Genomic DNA, 18,908 nt, shown 5'->3' with positions numbered 1-18,908 from the left:
GTTATGGAAATGCAAGTCCCTGTGCTTGATGCGTGGAGAGACCAAACAATAACAAAATGTTAGAGTTTGGGACAGAGAAAGGTTTTTTACAGGGCGCAGCAAGGAGGTGGGTGGCTCATGCCTGAAAAACCGCAAACTCCCTGAAAGCTTTCAGCAAAGCCCTTTTATAGGAAGGGTGAGGGAGGGCATGGTTAGTTGTTGCAAACTTTCTTGGTGTCAGATTCTTTTTTCTTGAGGTCAGGTCATGGTCAGGTAATGATGTTCCTGAAAACCTCTCCCCCAAACAAATGTTATTCTCTGCTCTGACAAAAAAGGGCAAAGTCCTAAGACACAATGTTCATCCTCCAAGGTCCTGCTCCTTGCTAAGAAGAGGCAGATCTCAGTTGGCAGCACTCTCAGGGCCAGGTCTCCAGACACTGGCCAGTTGTCATCTCTGAGAGAGCCAGGCACCTAACCCAGCTGACCCTTAGAGACAGGAGTTGGGGAAGAGGTTCACCACTGCCTCAAGGCCTGGGCCTGGCCAGTGGGTGGCCTTGGCAAGGGCTCTGGAGCCCTGCAGGGGGCTGTGTCCTGCTGGCCTGAGCTGGGTGAGCTGGAAGTCCTCTGGGAGACCAGGGATCTGCCTCTTACCTCACTGTCCACCCGACCACCACCAGTCTGCTGACTGTTGGCTGAATAGGCCACTAACTGTCACTCATTGACAGTGGTTGCTTGTGGGAGGGACTCACTGTGGTGCTAACCAGTGGGTGAGCAGGACCACTTATGGTCCCGTGGTAACCGATGCCTGTTAATTGGGTAGAGCTGGGGTAATGGTGCACAGCAAAGGCTGTGTACTGTGGTCTGTGTTCAGCCACACTCTGTGACAAGTTTATAGGATTCAACAATCACAGATTGGAGAATGCTTTCCCAAGACACTGACCATACCTTCTCTCTACACATCCTAGCCAGTACACACCAACCCTGTATAACAGAGCAGGATGAGCACAGGCCTTAGCAGGCAGCCATTGCTGGGTCTCATTACTCCACACCATGTTACTAGGCTCAGCTGTTGGTTGGTGCTTCAGTGGGCCCTACCCACAAGCAGCCAACTCTCAGTGAGTGATGGTTAGTTGTCCTGCTCAGCTATTGGTCAGCACCACAGTGGGCCCTGCCCACAAGTAACTGTCAATGAGGCCCCATTAGGGAAGCGATTCAGCCAAGGGTCAGTGGTGTGGTGGTCATCAGGTGGAGAGTGAGGTAAGAGGCATATTCAGGCCTTCTCTTGAAGTTCCTCCAGCTCACCTAGCCTTGGGCCAGCAGGTAAGCTGAAGGGCCCAGGAGACAGACTGGGGACTATGCCCTGCAAGGCTCCAGAGTCCTCACTAAGGCCCTTCACTAGCTTTGGGCCAGGGTTTGAGGCAGTGGTGAATCCCTTCCCCCATCCCTGTTTCTGTGACCTAATGGCAGTGGCCATCTGCCTGGGTTGCAGTTTGTGGGACCTGGCTCCTGCCTCTTGAGTGACTTGAGGAGACTGAAGGCTAAGGGTTTGGTGCCTGGTTCCCTCAGGGATGACAGCTGGGCAGGGTATGGGAAACTAGCTGTGAAGGAACTGCCAATGGAGATCTGCCTCCTCTTAGCCAGGACTGGGGCCTTGGAGGGTGAAAGTTGTGCCTTGGGACTTTGCCCTTTCTGGTCAAAACAGAGAATGCCATTTCTTTGGTAGAGATTTACAGGAGCAGCATTACCTGACCATGACCTGACCTCAAGAATAAAGGATCTGACACCAAGAAGTTTGTAGCAACTAACCATGCCACTCCCTCACCTTTTGCTTTTAAAGGGGCTTGCTGAATGCTTTCAGTAACTTTGGGGCTCTTAGCGCATGAGCAACCCATCTCCTTGCATGAACCTGTAATAAACCTTTTTCTCTGTTCCAGACTCTAATGGTTAGCATTGATTGGCCTCACTATGTGTCGGGTACATGGACTTGTGATTCAGTAACACCTGCACCCCACTGCACCACCACAGCCCTCTTCTTTGACCACACAGTCCAGGTAGCATTCCTTCTTCCAGTACCACACCCTTTGGAAGACAAACCATATACTGCTGCCATGGTAGCTCAACATACACAACAAAGTTCAGCTATACTTCCTTTCTGGGGTCCCCTGGAACTTACAGGAATTAAGTTTGCTTCATAAACTTTTCAGGATTAAGTACAATAACGAATGTGAAACACTTTGAACATTGACTGGCATCTAGTAGATGCCTAACACTTTTCCTCCATGCCACCCAGAGGCAGAAAGCATATAAAAACAGTAAACAACTTCTGAGGTAACCAACTATTCCGTTCCTCTGGTGGATCTTCTGCTTATGTAGCAGAATTTTTACCAAAACTGTATGTACTCTCAGGCTGTACCTGAAATCCTGACCTTTCCCAGTCAGCCCTGCTGTATTGTTGACTCCTATTTCTTTCCAGGTGAATGACTGATCTTTCACGTTTGTCCTGTTTTCCTCATTGGGCCAGAGTGTTCTTTACTTATTCAGGCTGGACTCCTAGCCTGTCCTTGCCTTCAGTTTCCCATCGTTGGCCCTATCCAAGAAGGTCCAATCTTGAGAACCAGTAACTGTCTTGAGAACTGTAACAGAGTGTGGCTGAGTGCAGCTCTTAACACATAGCTCTGGCTGTATGCCATGACCCCCACACTCTCTTACCAAGCAACAGTTACTGCAGGACCCATTAGTGGTCCTGCTCAGCCATTGGTCAGCACCACAGTGAGCCCCTCCCACAAGGAAGCAACTGTCAATGAGTGACGGTTAGTGGGCTATTTGGCCAACAGTCAGCAGAGTGGTGGTGGTCAGGTGGACAGTGAGGTGAGAGGCAGATCCCTGGTCTCCCAGGGGTCCTCCAGCTCACCCAGCCTCAGGCCAGCAGGAGAGCCGGGGAGCCCAGGAAACAGATTAGGGGGCTGTGTCCTGCAGGGCTCCAGAACCCTCGCCAAGGCCACCCACTGGGTGGGCCCAGGCCTTGAGGCAGTGGTGAACCGCTTTCCCAGCTCCTGTCTCTGTGACCTAATAGCAGTGGCAGCCTGCCTGGGTCACAGTCTGTGAGACCCTTCGCCCTCTGGGCAGCCTAACAGTCAGTTGGGTTAGGTGCCTGGCTCCCTCAGCAATGACAGCTGGCCAGTGTCTGGGGACCTGGCCCTGAAGGTGGCTGCCAACTGAGATCTACATCCTCTTAGCCAGGACCTGGGAGGGTGAACATTGTGTCTTGGGACTCTGCCCTTTCTTGTCAGAACAGAGAATTAACATTTGTTTTGGTGGAGGTTACAGGAACATCATTACCTGACCATGACCTGACCTCAAGAAAAAAGGATCTGACACCAAGAAGTTTGCAACGATAACTACGCCCTCCCTCACTTCTCCTATTAAAGGGCTTTGCTGAAAGCTTTTGGGAATTTGGGGTTTTTCAGGCATGAGATAACCGTCTCCTTGCCGGGCCCTGTAACAAACTTTTCTCTGAATTTATTCTGACGTTTTGTTATTGTTTGGCCCCTCTTTGTCTTGTGCATAGAAACTTGCATTTCAGTAACCCCCAGATTGCAGCTGGGAAGAACCAACCTTGACAAAGCGTCACTCCTGTTCTCAGGGCTGGGTTGCTTGTTTATTCAAATGTGTCTATGAGGGATTGTGTGAGCAAGTCTTAGGGAAGCAATAAGATGGCAGCTTTGCTGCTGTACCTTTGTTTCAGTGAACCCTGAGCACAAGGAAGTTCTCTGAGAATCCAAGTTTATTCAGGCTTGGAAAAGAGTTACTTCTTCAGTAACTTGAAAGAAGTTACTGAAACTTTGACAGTGGTTAACTTTAGTAGGATTGGGATTATTTTTCTTCCCTCTCCTTTCCCTTGTGTACTAGCTTCTGCTGCCCACCTAACTGTTCTTCTGCCTCCACCCCCCCCCGCCACCCCAAACAACCCACCTATCCTGTAAGCCCTGTTTCTCAAGCCATCGTTCCTCACGTATCTCCACTGAGCCATACCTCAGAATGGTTGTAGAACCCAGAAGCTAGGGGAACCTTGATGAATTAACTCCTAGGAATTGGCTGACAGATTGGATCTGAGTGTGAGGAAAACAACAGGAGTTCAGTGATGGACATGTTAAATTTGAGATGTCTGTTAGATATCCAACTGGAGATCTTGAGTAGACTGATAAATGAGTCTGGAGTTGGGAGAGGTCAGAGCTGGAGAAATATGCAGTTGACAGTGCATATTTGAAGTGATAAAACTGAAAAAGTGAAAGTGAAGTTGCTCAGTCATGTCCGACTCTTTGCGACCCCATGGACTGTAGCCTACCAGGTTCCTCCGTCCATGGAATTTTCCAGGCAAGAATGCTTGAGTGGGTTGCCATTTCCTTCTCCGGGAGATCTTCCCGACCCAGGGATTGATCCCAGGTCTCCCGCATTGTAGGTAGACGCTTTACCCGCTGAGCCACCAGGGAAGTCAATAAAACTGAAAGAGACTAGCAAAACAGACCACCAAGAAAAAGTGAAGTCCAAGGACAACACTTTGGGGCTCTTCTTTCAGAAGAGGTCGGTGAGAAGCCCAAGGAGCAGCAGTGGGACAGAGAAGTGAGATGCTCTGGAAGCCACATAAAGTGCTTCAAGGAGGAGGAAGCAGTCATGGTGTCAGATGTTGCTGAAAGTCAGGTAAGGTGAGGACTGAGGATTAATTAATGTCAAGAGTAAGAGAGTCATTGGTACATGAGTTGTTTTAGAGAAGTGATGGGGTGAAAGCTTGGTTGGCATGGTTCAAGAGAGTAAGAGGGTAGGAATTGGTGACAGTGAGTATAGATACCCTTTTGAGGAATATAGCTTTAAATAGAATGAGAGGCTGTATATTGTCACCCTGCTTATTTAACTTATATGCAGAGTACATCATGCGAAATGCTGGGCTGGATGAAGCACAAGCTGGAATCAAGATAGCTGGGAGAAATATCAATAACCTCAGATATGCAGATTGACACCACCCTTATGGCAGAAAGTGAAGAAGAACTAAAGAGCCTCTTGATGAAAGTGAAAGAGGAGAGTGAAAAAGTTGGCTTAAAACTCAACATTCAGAAAACTAAGATCATGGCAAATAGATGGGGAAACAATGGAAACAGTGAGAGACTTTATTTTGGGGGGCTCCAAAATCACTGCAGATGGTGACTGCAGCCATGAAATTAAAAGTCGCTTGCTCCTTGGAAGAAAAATTATGACCAACCTAGACAGCTTATTAAAAAGCAGAGACATTACTTTACCAACAAAGTTCTGTCTAGTCAAAGCTAGGGTTTTTCTAGTCTTCATGTATGGATGTGAAAGTTGGACTGTAAAGAAAGCTGAGCACCGAAGAATTGATGCTTTTGAAGTACGATATTGGAGAAGACTCTTGAGAGTCCCTTTGACTGCAAGGAGATCCAACCAGTCCATCCTAAAGAAAATCAGTCCTGGATGTTCATTGGAAGGACTTACGCTGAAGCTGAAACTCTAATACTTTGGCCACCTGATGCGAATAATTGAATCAATGGCAAAGACCCTGATGCTGGGCAAGATTGAAGGTGGGAGAAGGGGACAACAGAGGATGAAATGATTGGATGGCATCACCAACGTGATGGGCATGAGTTTGAGTAGGCTCCAGTAGTTGGTGATGGACAGGAAGGCCTGGCATGCTGCAGTCCATGGGGTCACAAAGAGTCAGACATGACTGAGCTACTGAACTGACTGACTAAGGATGAGAGGAATGGAGAGGTAGCCATGGTGAGGAGGTGGGCTTGACCTTTTAAAAATATTGCAGAAAAAATAGATTGGCATGCTGATGGCGAAGATCCAGCAGAGAGATAAAATTAATAGAACAAAAGAATTGGCGGAGCAGTATTTGAGTTGGTGAAAGGGGATATGATCCTAGTTCACAAGTGGAGGAAGGGTCTTTTCAGACTCTGTGGGCAGTTCTTCATAGTAATGGGATGAAGGCAGAGTCTTTGGAGTCAGAGATAATAAGTGGATAAAAGTGGCAGAGGAGGCTTGTGAGAGTTCTCTTCTGATTGCCCAATTTTCTCACTGGAGGGGCAAGTTAAGATAATCAGTGTTAACCGAGGTTGGGAAAGTTGGAGAAAGTATGACATAGTCATTAAGGAGAGTAAAAGAGTAATGACTTAAGGAAAATGTGGTATAATTACCAAGTCACATTAAAGCTCACTTAACAGTGAGTAATTCAAATTTAAAGTTAGCACAATTGTGCGGATTTCTTTAGCCACAGTCAGGTACAGGGGTGTAGGTAGATAACTAGATTTAACAAGGATTGTGGTTTTGCCAGGGAAGGAGGACAAAATAAGAGAGGCATGAAGGAGACAAGGATGTTGGTGAAGGAATAGTTACAAAATAGAATTTAAGCTAGGTAAGGAAGATAGTGTAGATTTGAGGTGGATGAAGGGCAGTGAAAAGATTGATAGAGTGTAGGTCATTGTGGAATTGAAGAATGAAATTGGGATGCTTTAGAGAAGAATGAACTGAAGGAAAGGAGGTAGGTCATGGTTGGAGCCTGAGGTACTTGAGATTGTGATTATTGAGGGGGTTTCAGTTATTGGAACTGTGGAGTTCAGGTATGACCCTGGAAATGAGTAGCTGAGATTGCTGGAAGACAAGTTCCTTGGGCAGGGAGGAGGGCAAAGAATCAAGAATTTTGGGATTTAGAAGCATCATCTAAGTGAATATGTAGCAAAATCAATAAGACCGTGGTGGGAGTAGTGGCAGAGTGAGGGGCCGTGCACCAGGATTCATGAAGGTTAAGGAATGAAAAGCAGTAGATGACAGCAGAGTTAGGAGGAGGAATATACTCCAGTGACTCTACTGAAATCTGGAGTTTTGGAAAATGAAGGAGAAAGTTTCCTAAAGTGACAACAAGGAGCAGAGACCACCTACTCCACCTTCAGGTCAGTGGGAAGAGAAGTGGAGAGGAAACATTCACCGCTTGAGAGGGCTCACGAGGAAGCCAGCTTTTGACCACAGTAAGAATGTGAGAATGTGTTGGGAATGTAGAGGTTGAGAGTTTTGCTGCCAGCTGACCATGAGTGCTAGAAAGACGTAAAGGAGCTTCTTGATTCGGGGAGCAGTGTAAGTGAATGTGCCAGCTTGCTGTTCATTTACCAGTCATGTGTAAAATTCACTGCACTTTAGACGGTGGACATGGTTCCTTTTTAATTTTTTTAAGTGCCAGGGTGATTGAATATTAATTCATGTAAGAATATATAATTGGCCAAATTTATAAATTCTGATGTCTGACAGCATGGTCTGATTTAGACGTGAGAAGACGTCAGGTTTTGTAGGAAAGTAAATTGATCAGGCAGGCTAGATTTGGGAATTTGTTTTTAAGAAATAGAGATGAAATTGTGTGGGTTTGTCTTTTTTATATATGTAATTTTATTTATTTTTGGCTGTGCTGGGTCTTTCCTACTGCTTGGGCTTTTCTCTAGTTGTGGTATGCAGGCTTCTCATTGTGATGGCTTCTCTAGTTGCGGAGCTTGGACTCTAGGGTACGTGGGCTTTAGTAGTTGTGGTACACACGTGGGGTCAATAGTTGTGGTTCCCGGGCTCTAGAGCATAGGCTCAATAGTTGTGATGCCTGGGCTTGGTTGCTCTGCAGCATGTGGGATCTTCCCAGACTGGTGAGTGAGCCTGTCTCCTGCATAGGCAGGCAGATTCTTTACCTCTGAGCCACCAGGGAAGTCCTGGGTGGGTTTGTCTTAATGGCCAGGCTAAGGATTCTAGCTTTTTAAAAACATGAAAGTCTTCAGCCATATTAGAAGAACCAAACAGAGCTGTTTATTAAAGTAGGAAGTTAATGAAGATGATCTGAATAATTCTTCAGAATGAGTCCAAGTGTGGTGAATAAAGCATGGTCAAGTTTAGTTCTGTACATTTTGGAGACTATCCAGGTTGGAGACCACCAGGGTTTTAGGGAAAGTGACCAAGTTATAACATATAAGACTACTCTCAAGAGTATAGTTTCCACAGTTAGCCAAAGGAGTAAGAAATGAGGGAAAGTTACAGGGATGTGTTTATGGGACCTTCAAATGATTTTGCTAACAGGATACTAGTAAAAATTAAAAGAACCATTCTAAAAAAAATTAAATGTAGAATTGCCATATGACCCAGCATTTCCTCTTCTAGATAAATATCAAAGAAAAGCAGGAATTCGAACAAATACCTGTATACACACGTTCATAGCAACATTATTCACAAAAGCCAGAAGATAGAAGAAACTTGTGTCCATAGATAGATGAATGGAGAAACAAAATGTGGTGTGTACATACAATGGGATATTATTCAGCCTTAAAAAGAAAGGAAATTCTGACACATGCTACAACATGGATGAGCCTTGAAGACATTGCCAGGTGAAATAAGCCAGTCATCAAAGGACAAATATTGTATGACTCCACTAATGTGATGTACCTAGAGTAGTTAAATTCATAGAGGCAGAAAGAAGAATGATGGTTGCCAGGGGCTGGAGGAGGGGGAGGGAACAATGGCTAATTTTTTTTAATGGGTTCGGAATTTTAGTTGGCAAAGATGAAAGTTTTGGAAATGGATGATGGTGATGGTTATACAATAATGTGAATAATGTATAATGCTACTGAAGTGTACACTTAATGGTTAAAATGGCAAATTTTATGTTATGTATATTTTACCATGCACACACACACAAAAGCAATAAAGGATGTAGGCACTGCTTCTCTAATGATACAGATAACAACTAGGCAACAATGACTTGTTTCTCCAGGAAAGAAAGGCAGAATTTTGGTATAAGAAAACTGGTTGACAGGCATAGTATGTTTCCCTTGCTGGTGTGTCGGCTTTATCTATACTGTGTGTACTAGTTTGGCCTTAGTTCTCACTGTGGTTTGGTTTAGAGGTACTTGGAAACACATTTTCTTATATAGGAAGACATTTTTTTTTCTGTGTTCTTATTTGTTTTGTTTAGCCAGTGACTTTTTTCGTAAACGATACAAGGATAACCTCTAGCCTTCAAAATTACTCTGAATTTTTAATATGAACTTATCTTTGAAATATTGTATTTACTATTTGAATTGAGTGTTAGTTACTTTGGAGTCATTTTATTTATATCCTGAACTTGGCAAAAAAATTTAAATAGAGAAATTGGAAAGCTCTCCTTCATAATCTCCTAAAGCATGTTTCATGATCACATGTTTTAGTTATTTGTCCAGCTGTATTCTTATTGTTGAGACACAACAATGACTAGAAGACAGATGAACAGGAGAACATAAATAAATAAAGGCAAAAATGAAAACCAGTGTTGGATTCTTAGTAGTCTGGTGGTTCTAGGCTGAACCCCAGCTCTGTTACTTAACTCTGAATTTGTTCTTAGTGAGTCTCACTTTTCTTATCTATAAAATAAGGCTACATCTACTTACCTGGCAGAGTTGTTGTTAGGATTAAATAAAATAATAAAATAAAACTACCTGTGGCAACAACTGGTATACCTAGGCATTCAGGAAGTGGTAGCTGATAGCATTATAATTATTACTGCAAAAATCTTTAATAAAACTATTTCTGAAATCTAGAATGCAAACTTAGAAAGCAAAGGAATTGGCAGAAAGGTCCTTCAGTTTATACAAAGATTCACTTCAGGGTTTCAATAAGTCTGGGAGAGTCCCTGGTGCATTTGATGTTTACAGATCATTAGCAAACAGATGCCAGGAGGCAAATAAACTGTAGCTAAAGGATTTTTGAACCACTGACGATGCAGAGAAAATCAGTTTCTGATAAAGTTGTAATATTTTCTAAGTAGGTAATAGCAGGCAATGGGAAAATTTTAATTGGGTTTATAAAAGTTTATTTCAGGAACACATGAATTTCCAATTTGAGGTACACCTATACATCTGTAGCCATCTAATTTATAGTGCTTACTTATTTCTCCACTGGGGTTAATAATATAACAACAACTAATATTTATTGTGTGCTTACTATATGCCAGTGTATCTTTAGTAAGCCTGTTGCATTCAAAGGCTTCTTTTCAATTGGATGTTTTGAAATTGGCCTTTTATCCATTTGGAGAGACAGAGTATTTAATGAATTTATTATATTCTATTTATTTTATTATGCCAAAATATCTGTTAGGTATATATAATCTGTAAGACATTTTGTAGGAGACAAAGCTAAGTAAAACATGGGCCCTGGACTCACAAATACTTATTCATTCTCCCCTAGGCTGTTCAGAAGGGGCCTGTGGTGGTATGCGGTGAACCCTGGAGTAGCCCTGGACTCTACACATGGCTCTGCCACTTCTTCCCTGAAGTTTTTTCTGTCCTGGCCAGGACTAGGCTCAGTGCCCCTGTGTTAATCACTATGATAGCATTTACCAGGCCTTGCAATGATTGCTGGTTTAATTCTTTGTATTCTGCATTAAACTGTAAACTCAGCGAGAGCAAAGACTATGTCTTATTGATCAATGGGGCCGATCACATTAGAGGATTTGCACCGTGTATAAATACTGATTTTCTAACTTTGAATGAGTGATAACTTACTGCCTTTTTAATTATGATAAAATTGTGATAGTCCCAATATCATAGCTTTGTCATGAGGATAAAATTAGACATTTTATGTAAAATGCCTGTTATAGTGCTTGGCACATGGTGTGAAAGTTGCTCAGTCGTGTCCGACTCTTTGTGACCTCATGGATACAGTCCATGGGATTCTCCAGGCCAGAACGCTGGTGTGGGTAGCCTTTTCCTTCTCCAGGGGATCTTCCCAACCCAGGGACCGAACCCAGGTCTCCTGCATTGCACACGCATGTTCTTTACCAACTGAGCCATAAGTGAAGTCATGTGCAATTCCCCAGTAGAAGTAGAGAGACTGTCTTTTGTATCAAGGTAAACAGTGAGGCGTGAGGGCTCTTGGAACTAACACGCTGTGCTTTTTCTTTAGCTGAGTTTTTGCCAGAAAAGAAGAGGTAACTTTTTTCTTGTTGGATTCAGGGATTGTCCAAGGGCAGGAGAACTCCCCTCCTGTTCACTGGGTTTTATTTAGTTGTACTGGATCTTTCTTCTCCTCTTCCTCATGCTTATTCTAATTCTTTTACACTTTCCACTTTTGATCAAGGGCTTCCGAGGTGGCACTAGTGGTAAAAAAAAAAACCAAACAAAAAAACAAACAAACCTGCTAGTGGTAAAGTCTCCTGCCAGTGCAGGGGACTTAGGAGACAAGGGTTTGATCCCGGGGCTGGGCTGAGTACATAGTGGGTACTCAGTCAGTAGTTGTATTTGAGTAGATAATTAAGTTATCTCTTTTCACCAAATTTGACAAATGTAATATGTTTCTATTAATGAAGACCATATGCAGTGATCCCACTTTGGTAGTACCTAAAAGGCACAGCTGTCCTTCAGGTTACGTCTGAAGTAATTATTCACATTGGAATAAAAATCTGGTATTTGTGATAATCTTTAAAAAGGTGGGGGTAAAACTAATCTTAACTCCTAGAGAAATTAAATGGAAGCCTGAGATTATAACCATTAAAAACCTTCTTCAATATTTATCAGTCTGATAGATTTTTACAGATTAGTTCTAAACTTTGAACCAGTGTAAGAAACCCTAAATACTTAAATAATAGTGAAAGTTGAAAACCAGGATATTCAGTAGGGAACAAGGTAAGTGTAAGTGAATGTGTTCTTTTGACTTTTTCCTTCTTTCCAGCATACCATCTCTTTTCTGTTTTAAATTTCCCTTTGGAATTTGACTTAGGCTTGATTTTTGGGTTTACACAGCAGAAATTTGGTTAATGATCAGATTTGTATTCCTGTAGTGAAATTGGTTTATGAGAAATATTTCAAATTATCAGTAAGTAGTGGTATTTGCCGGTCAAAATCTATCAGCATTCTCTAGAAAGAGATGAAACTCTCTTATTGTACTGCATAATGTCAATGGACTCATTATTTGTAGGACAGCTGATGCAGTTAGTACTTGTTGATTCACTTAATTGGTAACTGTACTACATTCATAACTCTGACAACTGAAAACAATAGGTCAGTGTCTGTTGTTTATTCATAAATAGTCACATCGAAGCAGGATATGTCTGAAAGGCAAAATATGGTTAGTTTGAGGAGAAATCTGGCACGTGAATGGTTCCATTGCTTAACATACTGAGGAGGGTTGTGCTCTCCTTTACTGAATAACGCTATTTGGATTTTCATTATAGGTGTAGATGGTGAACCGCTCCTGTTTATTAGGCTGGTTGCTGTGAATTAGTATTTGAATGTATTTTAAATGCTATTGTTGAGGGAAGAGTCTAGAGTAGAAATATGGTTAAAAATTGGTGATGACTCAAAGTTTTTATGTCTTAACAGTTTTCACGTTTTGGAGCAAAAAGGTAATACCTAGAATAGATTTTTAAAGTAAGAAATTCCATTGGTGTATGAAGGCTGAATGTTCATTTAAAGTACTTTGAAATGATTTTTAAAAAAATCAGTAAATTATTCTCCATTGTAATTTCAGAATAAAATCTGCATTTTGGAATCAATAATTTTTAAAATAGGTAGTTTATTTTTATTATTAATTTTTTTAAAATTGTAGTTACAGTTGCCTCACATAGTTGAGTCAGTTTCTGCTGTACAGCAAATATCCCCTCTTTTTGGATTTTCTTCCCATTTAAGCCACCTCAAAGTACCAAGTTGTCCTATACAGTAATTTTTAATTGATAATTTTTAAAAGACAATATAAATCATTTTGTTTCATTATCATGGAAAAGGAAAATGTGTCTTTTTTTAACTGTGAAACTTTTCTTTCAAAAATGTATTTTTTAAATAAGTGAATTTTAAGTCATAAATGAAATAATTTTCTAGAATGATTGCATTTAGTTAAAATGCTAAACTAATGATTCAGTTATTTTATAAAATAAAGTAGGTGAAGCTTTTTGTAGCTAAACCAGATTTAACAGGCAGTGTCCTTGAAGCTCTTTATTAGTTTAGTGCAGTCCAGTTTGCAGTTCTCCTGTCAAGAAACTTTAATTCTACATGATACGAAAAATTAACTTCTCTTCTTGAAGATTAAAAGACAGTTTAAGTGTGTTGAGGAAGATTGAGTTTGTCCTCAAAATGTACAACTTTGCAGACTATTTTCTGAGGGTCTATATTTTTAGTATATAAAAATGGAAAGTGTCATTAGGGAAGGAGCAGTGTAATGGACTATATTCATTTGCAGCATATTCTCATCTTCTCATCTGGAAAATTAAATCTGATTACAGCTGGGATTAACATTTATGGTTTTAGGGGAAAGGAAGATAGTATCTTAAACTCCATGAAATTGAACAATGAGATTATATCGTTATAGCTCATTTTAAAGTCTCACTTTAATGGGACATATTTTTATTGTTGTAAGCTTAAATGTGTTCACTATTTGTCTCTTATTGACTGAAATATACTAGAAATAATGGTTGGAATTTAGTAGGTGTTAAATATAACATTTTCTGCCTTGATATCTAGCATGTTAAAAGTGAAAGCAATGTAGATTTCCATGTTAATGGCTACATTTGCAGTTTCTTTTAAATTTCCTAAAAGAGCTCCAATTGTAGAAGATTGTAACATTTGATTACGGTGAAGTTGCTACACCTTTCACAGAAAATGAAATCAGTGTATTTTTCAATAATCAGTTAAAGTGTCATGCCTTGACCCTTCAAATGGAGTCAGTCATTGGTGTGGCAAAGGAAAACAGGAAAAAAATTTGGTAAGCTATGTGTTTGTGTGTATGTACACTTTTTAGTTACCAGTTTACAAATGGACCCTCATACATAAGCACGGTACTTCTATGAATTATTTTGCATTTCTGTCGTAAAAGATCTGTCTGCCACGTTTTCTAGAAACTTTAAGCCTAAGGCAGCACTCAAGGTTTTGGAGCCTGTGTAAAATAATTTATAGTGCCTTTCCAGTAAGTCTTGCCCAAACTCTTATTCTATTAATTAAACATCCTGTGGCAATCTGGTATATCTTAAAGATTTAATAGTACGTTACAGTAAAAAGGCTATTGAGATAGAAGAAAATTAGCTTTTCTTTAAAAAAAAAAAATGCATTTCTTCTGAGATCAGTTTTTTTGTTTTTGTTTTGCTGCGAAGACGTAGGCTATTAAGCATGGTCATGTCACATCTACTCCTGAATGAGACTATGCTCTTGGGAGTCCTATACTGTAAACTGTCTGCTTTAAATATGGAAATGCTTTTGTGACCTCCAGTGGAAGTGGCATACATGTGTCAGTGTGGGGTCAGTGTCTTGCATGGTCACAGTGCTGAGAAAAGGTAGTGTCTCATCAGATTGACATAATGCAAAATCTTGTTCTAGAGCCAGCTATCTCTTTTTAGCCTTATGTGGTTAAGTCACGTATGGACTCTTGCATACCATACATCTTGTTAGCAAGGTATTTTAAATACTTTTCAACAAAAGGATTGTGTTTTCCTGGGAGATGTTGAAGTTGATTTTTAATTTTTTAAATAATCTGTTAAATCTGGAGAAATTTGCTGAGAAAGAAGGGTGTAGTGCATTACTATATTAAGTTCTTAGTTTTCTGTCAGAGGGACAATTCTTAAAGAAAGCTTGACATATGCTGATAACTATTCTTGCTACCAATGCCTAAACAAATTGTTAATTTTTCCTTTTTTCCTTGGTAGTACTCTCATCTTCAGATTTTTGCATTGGAAGTTAGCTGTTTGGTGACACTGCATTTGGCAGTGAGGGTATGAATGTGAGAAGAAATTTTGGAGCATTAGCAATTATAGCATTGGATGATGGGTAAAGAAATAGATACATAAATATTAGACTGATGCACAGTTTTCCAGTGTATGTTATTTTCCATATAAAGATATAGAACATGTCATAAAATGTTCCCAGACCATTTAAAACTCAAAGAAATGCAGCTGATGCAATGAAATACATAGAGTACTTGTAAAAGCATACAGACACGCAAGTGGATTGCTGCCAGACAGAAAATTTAAAGGCGGTTTGCTGAACTGCAGGGTGCTAGGTTTTGTACATGTGCCATGCTGAAACTGTTAGCAAGGCGGGTGTTGTGTTGCTTGAGAAAAGCAGATTGTATTTGGACCTTTTTAACTCAGATGTTTCCAGTGTCGATATTTTGGTGACATTAAGGCATTGCAATTGACTCAATGTGAAAAATGATTTCAACCCCCTGTGCAAAATAGACATTTAAAGAAAGTTCATACAATTTTTTTTTTTTTTTTAGTTTTTGTGTTAATTTTTACAAAATGGCTTTCATAGTTTTATTAACTGTCAGACTGGATCTTTGAGCTAATTGAATGGAACTTTATAAGTTGGGCTTTAGTTTTAAAAGGCATTGCCTTTTTTTTTGTTTTTAATGTTGCTGTTGAGAGTGTTAAAGACCTATGAAGTTTTTTTGTAAATCTCAGGGTCTTACAGAAAGGGAATCAAAAGCTTTATGCTTGAGTCATTGTAAATAATAACCCATGTATTATGTTGGAACATGATTGTGTTAAAATCTGGGAGTCCCACTCTAGGGTTAGTCTCAGGACAGTTGAAGGAATTTAGTTGATGGAGGTACTTAGTTGATGCTGCCTATCATTGAGGCAGTGTTTAGAATAATATGGTTTGAATGACCCCCATCTTGGAGTTCCATGGTCGTTTTTACTTTCATTGTATTAAAACAAGTTGATCTTTTTCATCTATTTTCCTTCTCTTTTTACAAGTCTATGTATATATGAATAAAATGCATTTAAAAAATCACAAAATTATTAATGTAGTTTATTGTTAACATGGTTGGCTTAGTTGGTTAAAGAGATTTAAAGACCTTCCTTTTCCTACTTATAAGCAAACATTTTTAAAATTGAAGAATATACTACAAATTTTGGTTTCTGATATTCATCCTCTCAGAAATGGTGATAAAAAGTAGTTTTTTACTTTATTCCATCTTTATTTCCATATATATTTTTGTGGTTCCCAAGAAGCAAACTATTGCATAAAAGAGGACTTGATATTAAAGATTTATATGTGAGTCAGTTTTGTATGAAGTTTTCTTGTTGAAGAGTTAACTGTTCACCACATGACAACTGGAAGAAAAAGAGTAAGCCTTAGATTATTTTGTGGCTTTTGCAGCCTCTGTATTACTGTGTCCATCAGTGACTTAGAGCTGCATTTTCGTGGAGAGTGTGGGGGGTGGGTCTCAGTAGCAGATTTTAAATCCTAAAATACCAGTTATTTTTCTGGACAGAGTCATTTATGTATATTTTAGGAATTAGAGCCCTCTTTTTGGATCTTCTACTCCACCCCCACAGCGCATTTTAGGGGTTTGCTGGGCTTGTGGCTGTCTCTCTGCATCCTGCTGGCAAGTCCCCATTCCCCCCTCCCCCATCCCCACCCCCGCCCGGGACCTAGTGCTTTTCATGCCACAAGATTGTGCCTTCTGGCCTCCTGTCACAACATCCACAATCCTTGTGTGTTTTCAGCAGCTACTTCCTCTGACTTACCAGAGCAGCCCTGCAAGGTACTGCAATGAGGATTACTCTAGAATTCACTAGTACTGGTCTAGACATATCATTGGTGTCTTCCTAGTATTGGCAGATGAGGGTAAAGAAATTTGTCCCTAGTTTTAAAGTCAACCAGAAGACACTTTAAGAGCCACAGTAGTGTACAGGTAGTTTCAACTTTTCTGCACCACCTGTTTTGGGAAGTTCTGCTTTTTGTGTAACCTTTTGAATATTCCTTTTGTTATTAGTCTTGAGTGTTGAAAAATGACATCCATTGACTTGAAAACTAGCATTTCTAAGATTTAAATGTAGTTTGTGAATAGGCCCATAATTTCCCCCCTTTTTGATTCTTTAATTGTAGAACAATTAATTGCATTTTTATCTTGTGACATTGAGGACTTTGACTTTTACATAGATTCACTTTTATGGAGTAGTAAATTGATATTTTAGAAGATAGATATGACAACTGAGTAGTATATACTATGGGGACTGTGGTTGGGGACCTTCAAATATTTGGTTTTATGAAAGCATTTTGCATTGATACATGATTTCTCAAATAGATACTATTCTGATCACTCTTCTTAATGTGTCTCTAAGGAACCAGATCTCTCTTTTTAGAAAAGACTGAATGTTTCCCTAATCAATAGCAAATGGAGTGTTAATAGCTTTTAATTAGTACACTTCTATATTGATTTAGAGATCATGGCATTGGGTTATCCTGCAATTATGTTGAAGAATCAAGTGACCACTTTCCTGATTCCATTTTAAACAGATTGGTCATGAAAGGTATCTTCACCTATGTATTTTTATAGTTTCTAAGCAAGTCTAATCTCATATGATATTTTGTTAATACTGACAAGCTAAAAGTGTATTGTTTTCTTTTGAAAAATTTCATCTATTTTCAAGACAGCATAAATATTTTGGGAAGAATTTATTTTTTAAAACAGGAAATTTTGCATTTCTTCCTTGAAAGAATTCTTATCTGATCCTTGCCTTCACCCTGACTTCTCCCCGACTCCAGCCCCCGACCCCACCCCTACCCGAACATACCAAGCCCACATCTGTAACTGTGAAAGGATACTTCTGATAAGAGAAGAAAAGTTAAGCAGATTTAAGACTCACTTTCTCTGGAAAAATGTATTGAGGGCAGTTTGCAGCTGGCAAGATTTTTGCATTAGGTAATAGTCTAAAGTTAACAGTAGCATCGGGTCTTTACAATTTTTCTTTCTTGTATTTCTGGAGGAGGGTAGTGGGAGTGCCTTGCTGAGTCCTTCCTTGTGCTCATCAGCGTAGCAGCCTCAGCTGCCCCCCTTGGATCCCCTGCCAGGGCTGCTATCATCTTCTGATCAAATATTAATGTGTGATCCTCTGCTTGCTCACTAATCCAAAGCCAATTAATATTATCTGTCAATTATTTACAGATCCTGAGGTGCAGAGGCAATTCCCGGAGGACTACAGTGACCAGGTTCGGAATGCGTAATTAATTTTTTACATGACAAAATTTATTTCAGAGTTGTTCAACATATTATTACTGTTCTTTTTACTGAAAGAGATAAATGAATTTTTAGAAGGAAGGGAAACAGTAATTATGAACCTAAGACAAAAAGTAAAACATACTGAAGTTGGATTGAAAATATTGGTGCTAGATTTGGGGTGTTACCTTCACGGGAAACATACACAAAAAGTAAGGAAGAAAACCTATCACAAATTTTACTTTTCACTTTGAGGTATGTTACAGCCTGCAGTTCATTAGCAAATCCTTTTTGGATTGCCTGTGAACTTTTTTTTTTTCAATGCTATTTAAGCAGTCAGGAACCAGTATAACAAAAAGGGAGGATGGAAGCTTATAACATTTCCTAAAATTGGAAATGAATAATGAAACTGTGTCATGGTAGTACTTAAAGGAGAAGATAGATACACATGCAAGAATGGTCTTTAGGGTGAGGGTGGTTTTAATGATGGTAGTGAAAGTTGTTCGGCGAGTTGGTCTTGCCATTGTGCCATCTTGAATTTCTTGCATTCTGCAAGCATGGAATGGAGTAGAAAGAACTATTTTACTCACAAAATACTGCTAAAGTTCTGAAGCTGCTCTACTCTTTATAACTAAATCCAGGTTATACATTCTGGATTTCAGTTTCTATCTTGAGAAATATTGGAAATGTTTCATACCTTTTTGGGGTATACCAGCTTTTGGGGGTATATTATGTTAGTATACCAAACATGCATTTTGGTATACTTATTTTTAAAAGGTTTTGAAATAAAAGCATCCTCGATTACATAATAAACTTTAGAAAGCATTTTACATGTGGTATATTGTACAAAATAAAAACATTTTTCTGAAGTGCCTCCATTTAATTTTGTGTATTAAAAAATGTCCTTGGATGAGGGTAAGTACGATGGAATA

The 18,908-nt window shown here is 39.9% G+C and overlaps 1 protein-coding gene across 3 annotated transcripts in view; it reads left to right on the top strand.

Moving 5' to 3' along the window:
- DENND1A (DENN domain containing 1A) overlaps positions 1-18,908 on the top strand; it is a 520,884-nt gene that overhangs the window by 117,590 nt on the left and 384,386 nt on the right. For all 3 annotated transcript variants that reach the window (XM_055541097.1, XM_055541098.1, XM_055541100.1), the window contains exon 3: positions 17,926-17,969. In XM_055541097.1, the coding sequence (XP_055397072.1) occupies positions 17,926-17,969 (44 nt within the window). The remainder of the gene's footprint in view (positions 1-17,925; positions 17,970-18,908) is intronic.

Source organism: Bubalus kerabau, chromosome 11 (genome assembly GCF_029407905.1).
Source record: "Bubalus kerabau isolate K-KA32 ecotype Philippines breed swamp buffalo chromosome 11, PCC_UOA_SB_1v2, whole genome shotgun sequence".
Taxonomy (NCBI): Eukaryota; Metazoa; Chordata; class Mammalia; order Artiodactyla; family Bovidae; genus Bubalus; species Bubalus kerabau.
This window is presented reverse-complemented; position numbering and strand designations above follow the sequence as displayed.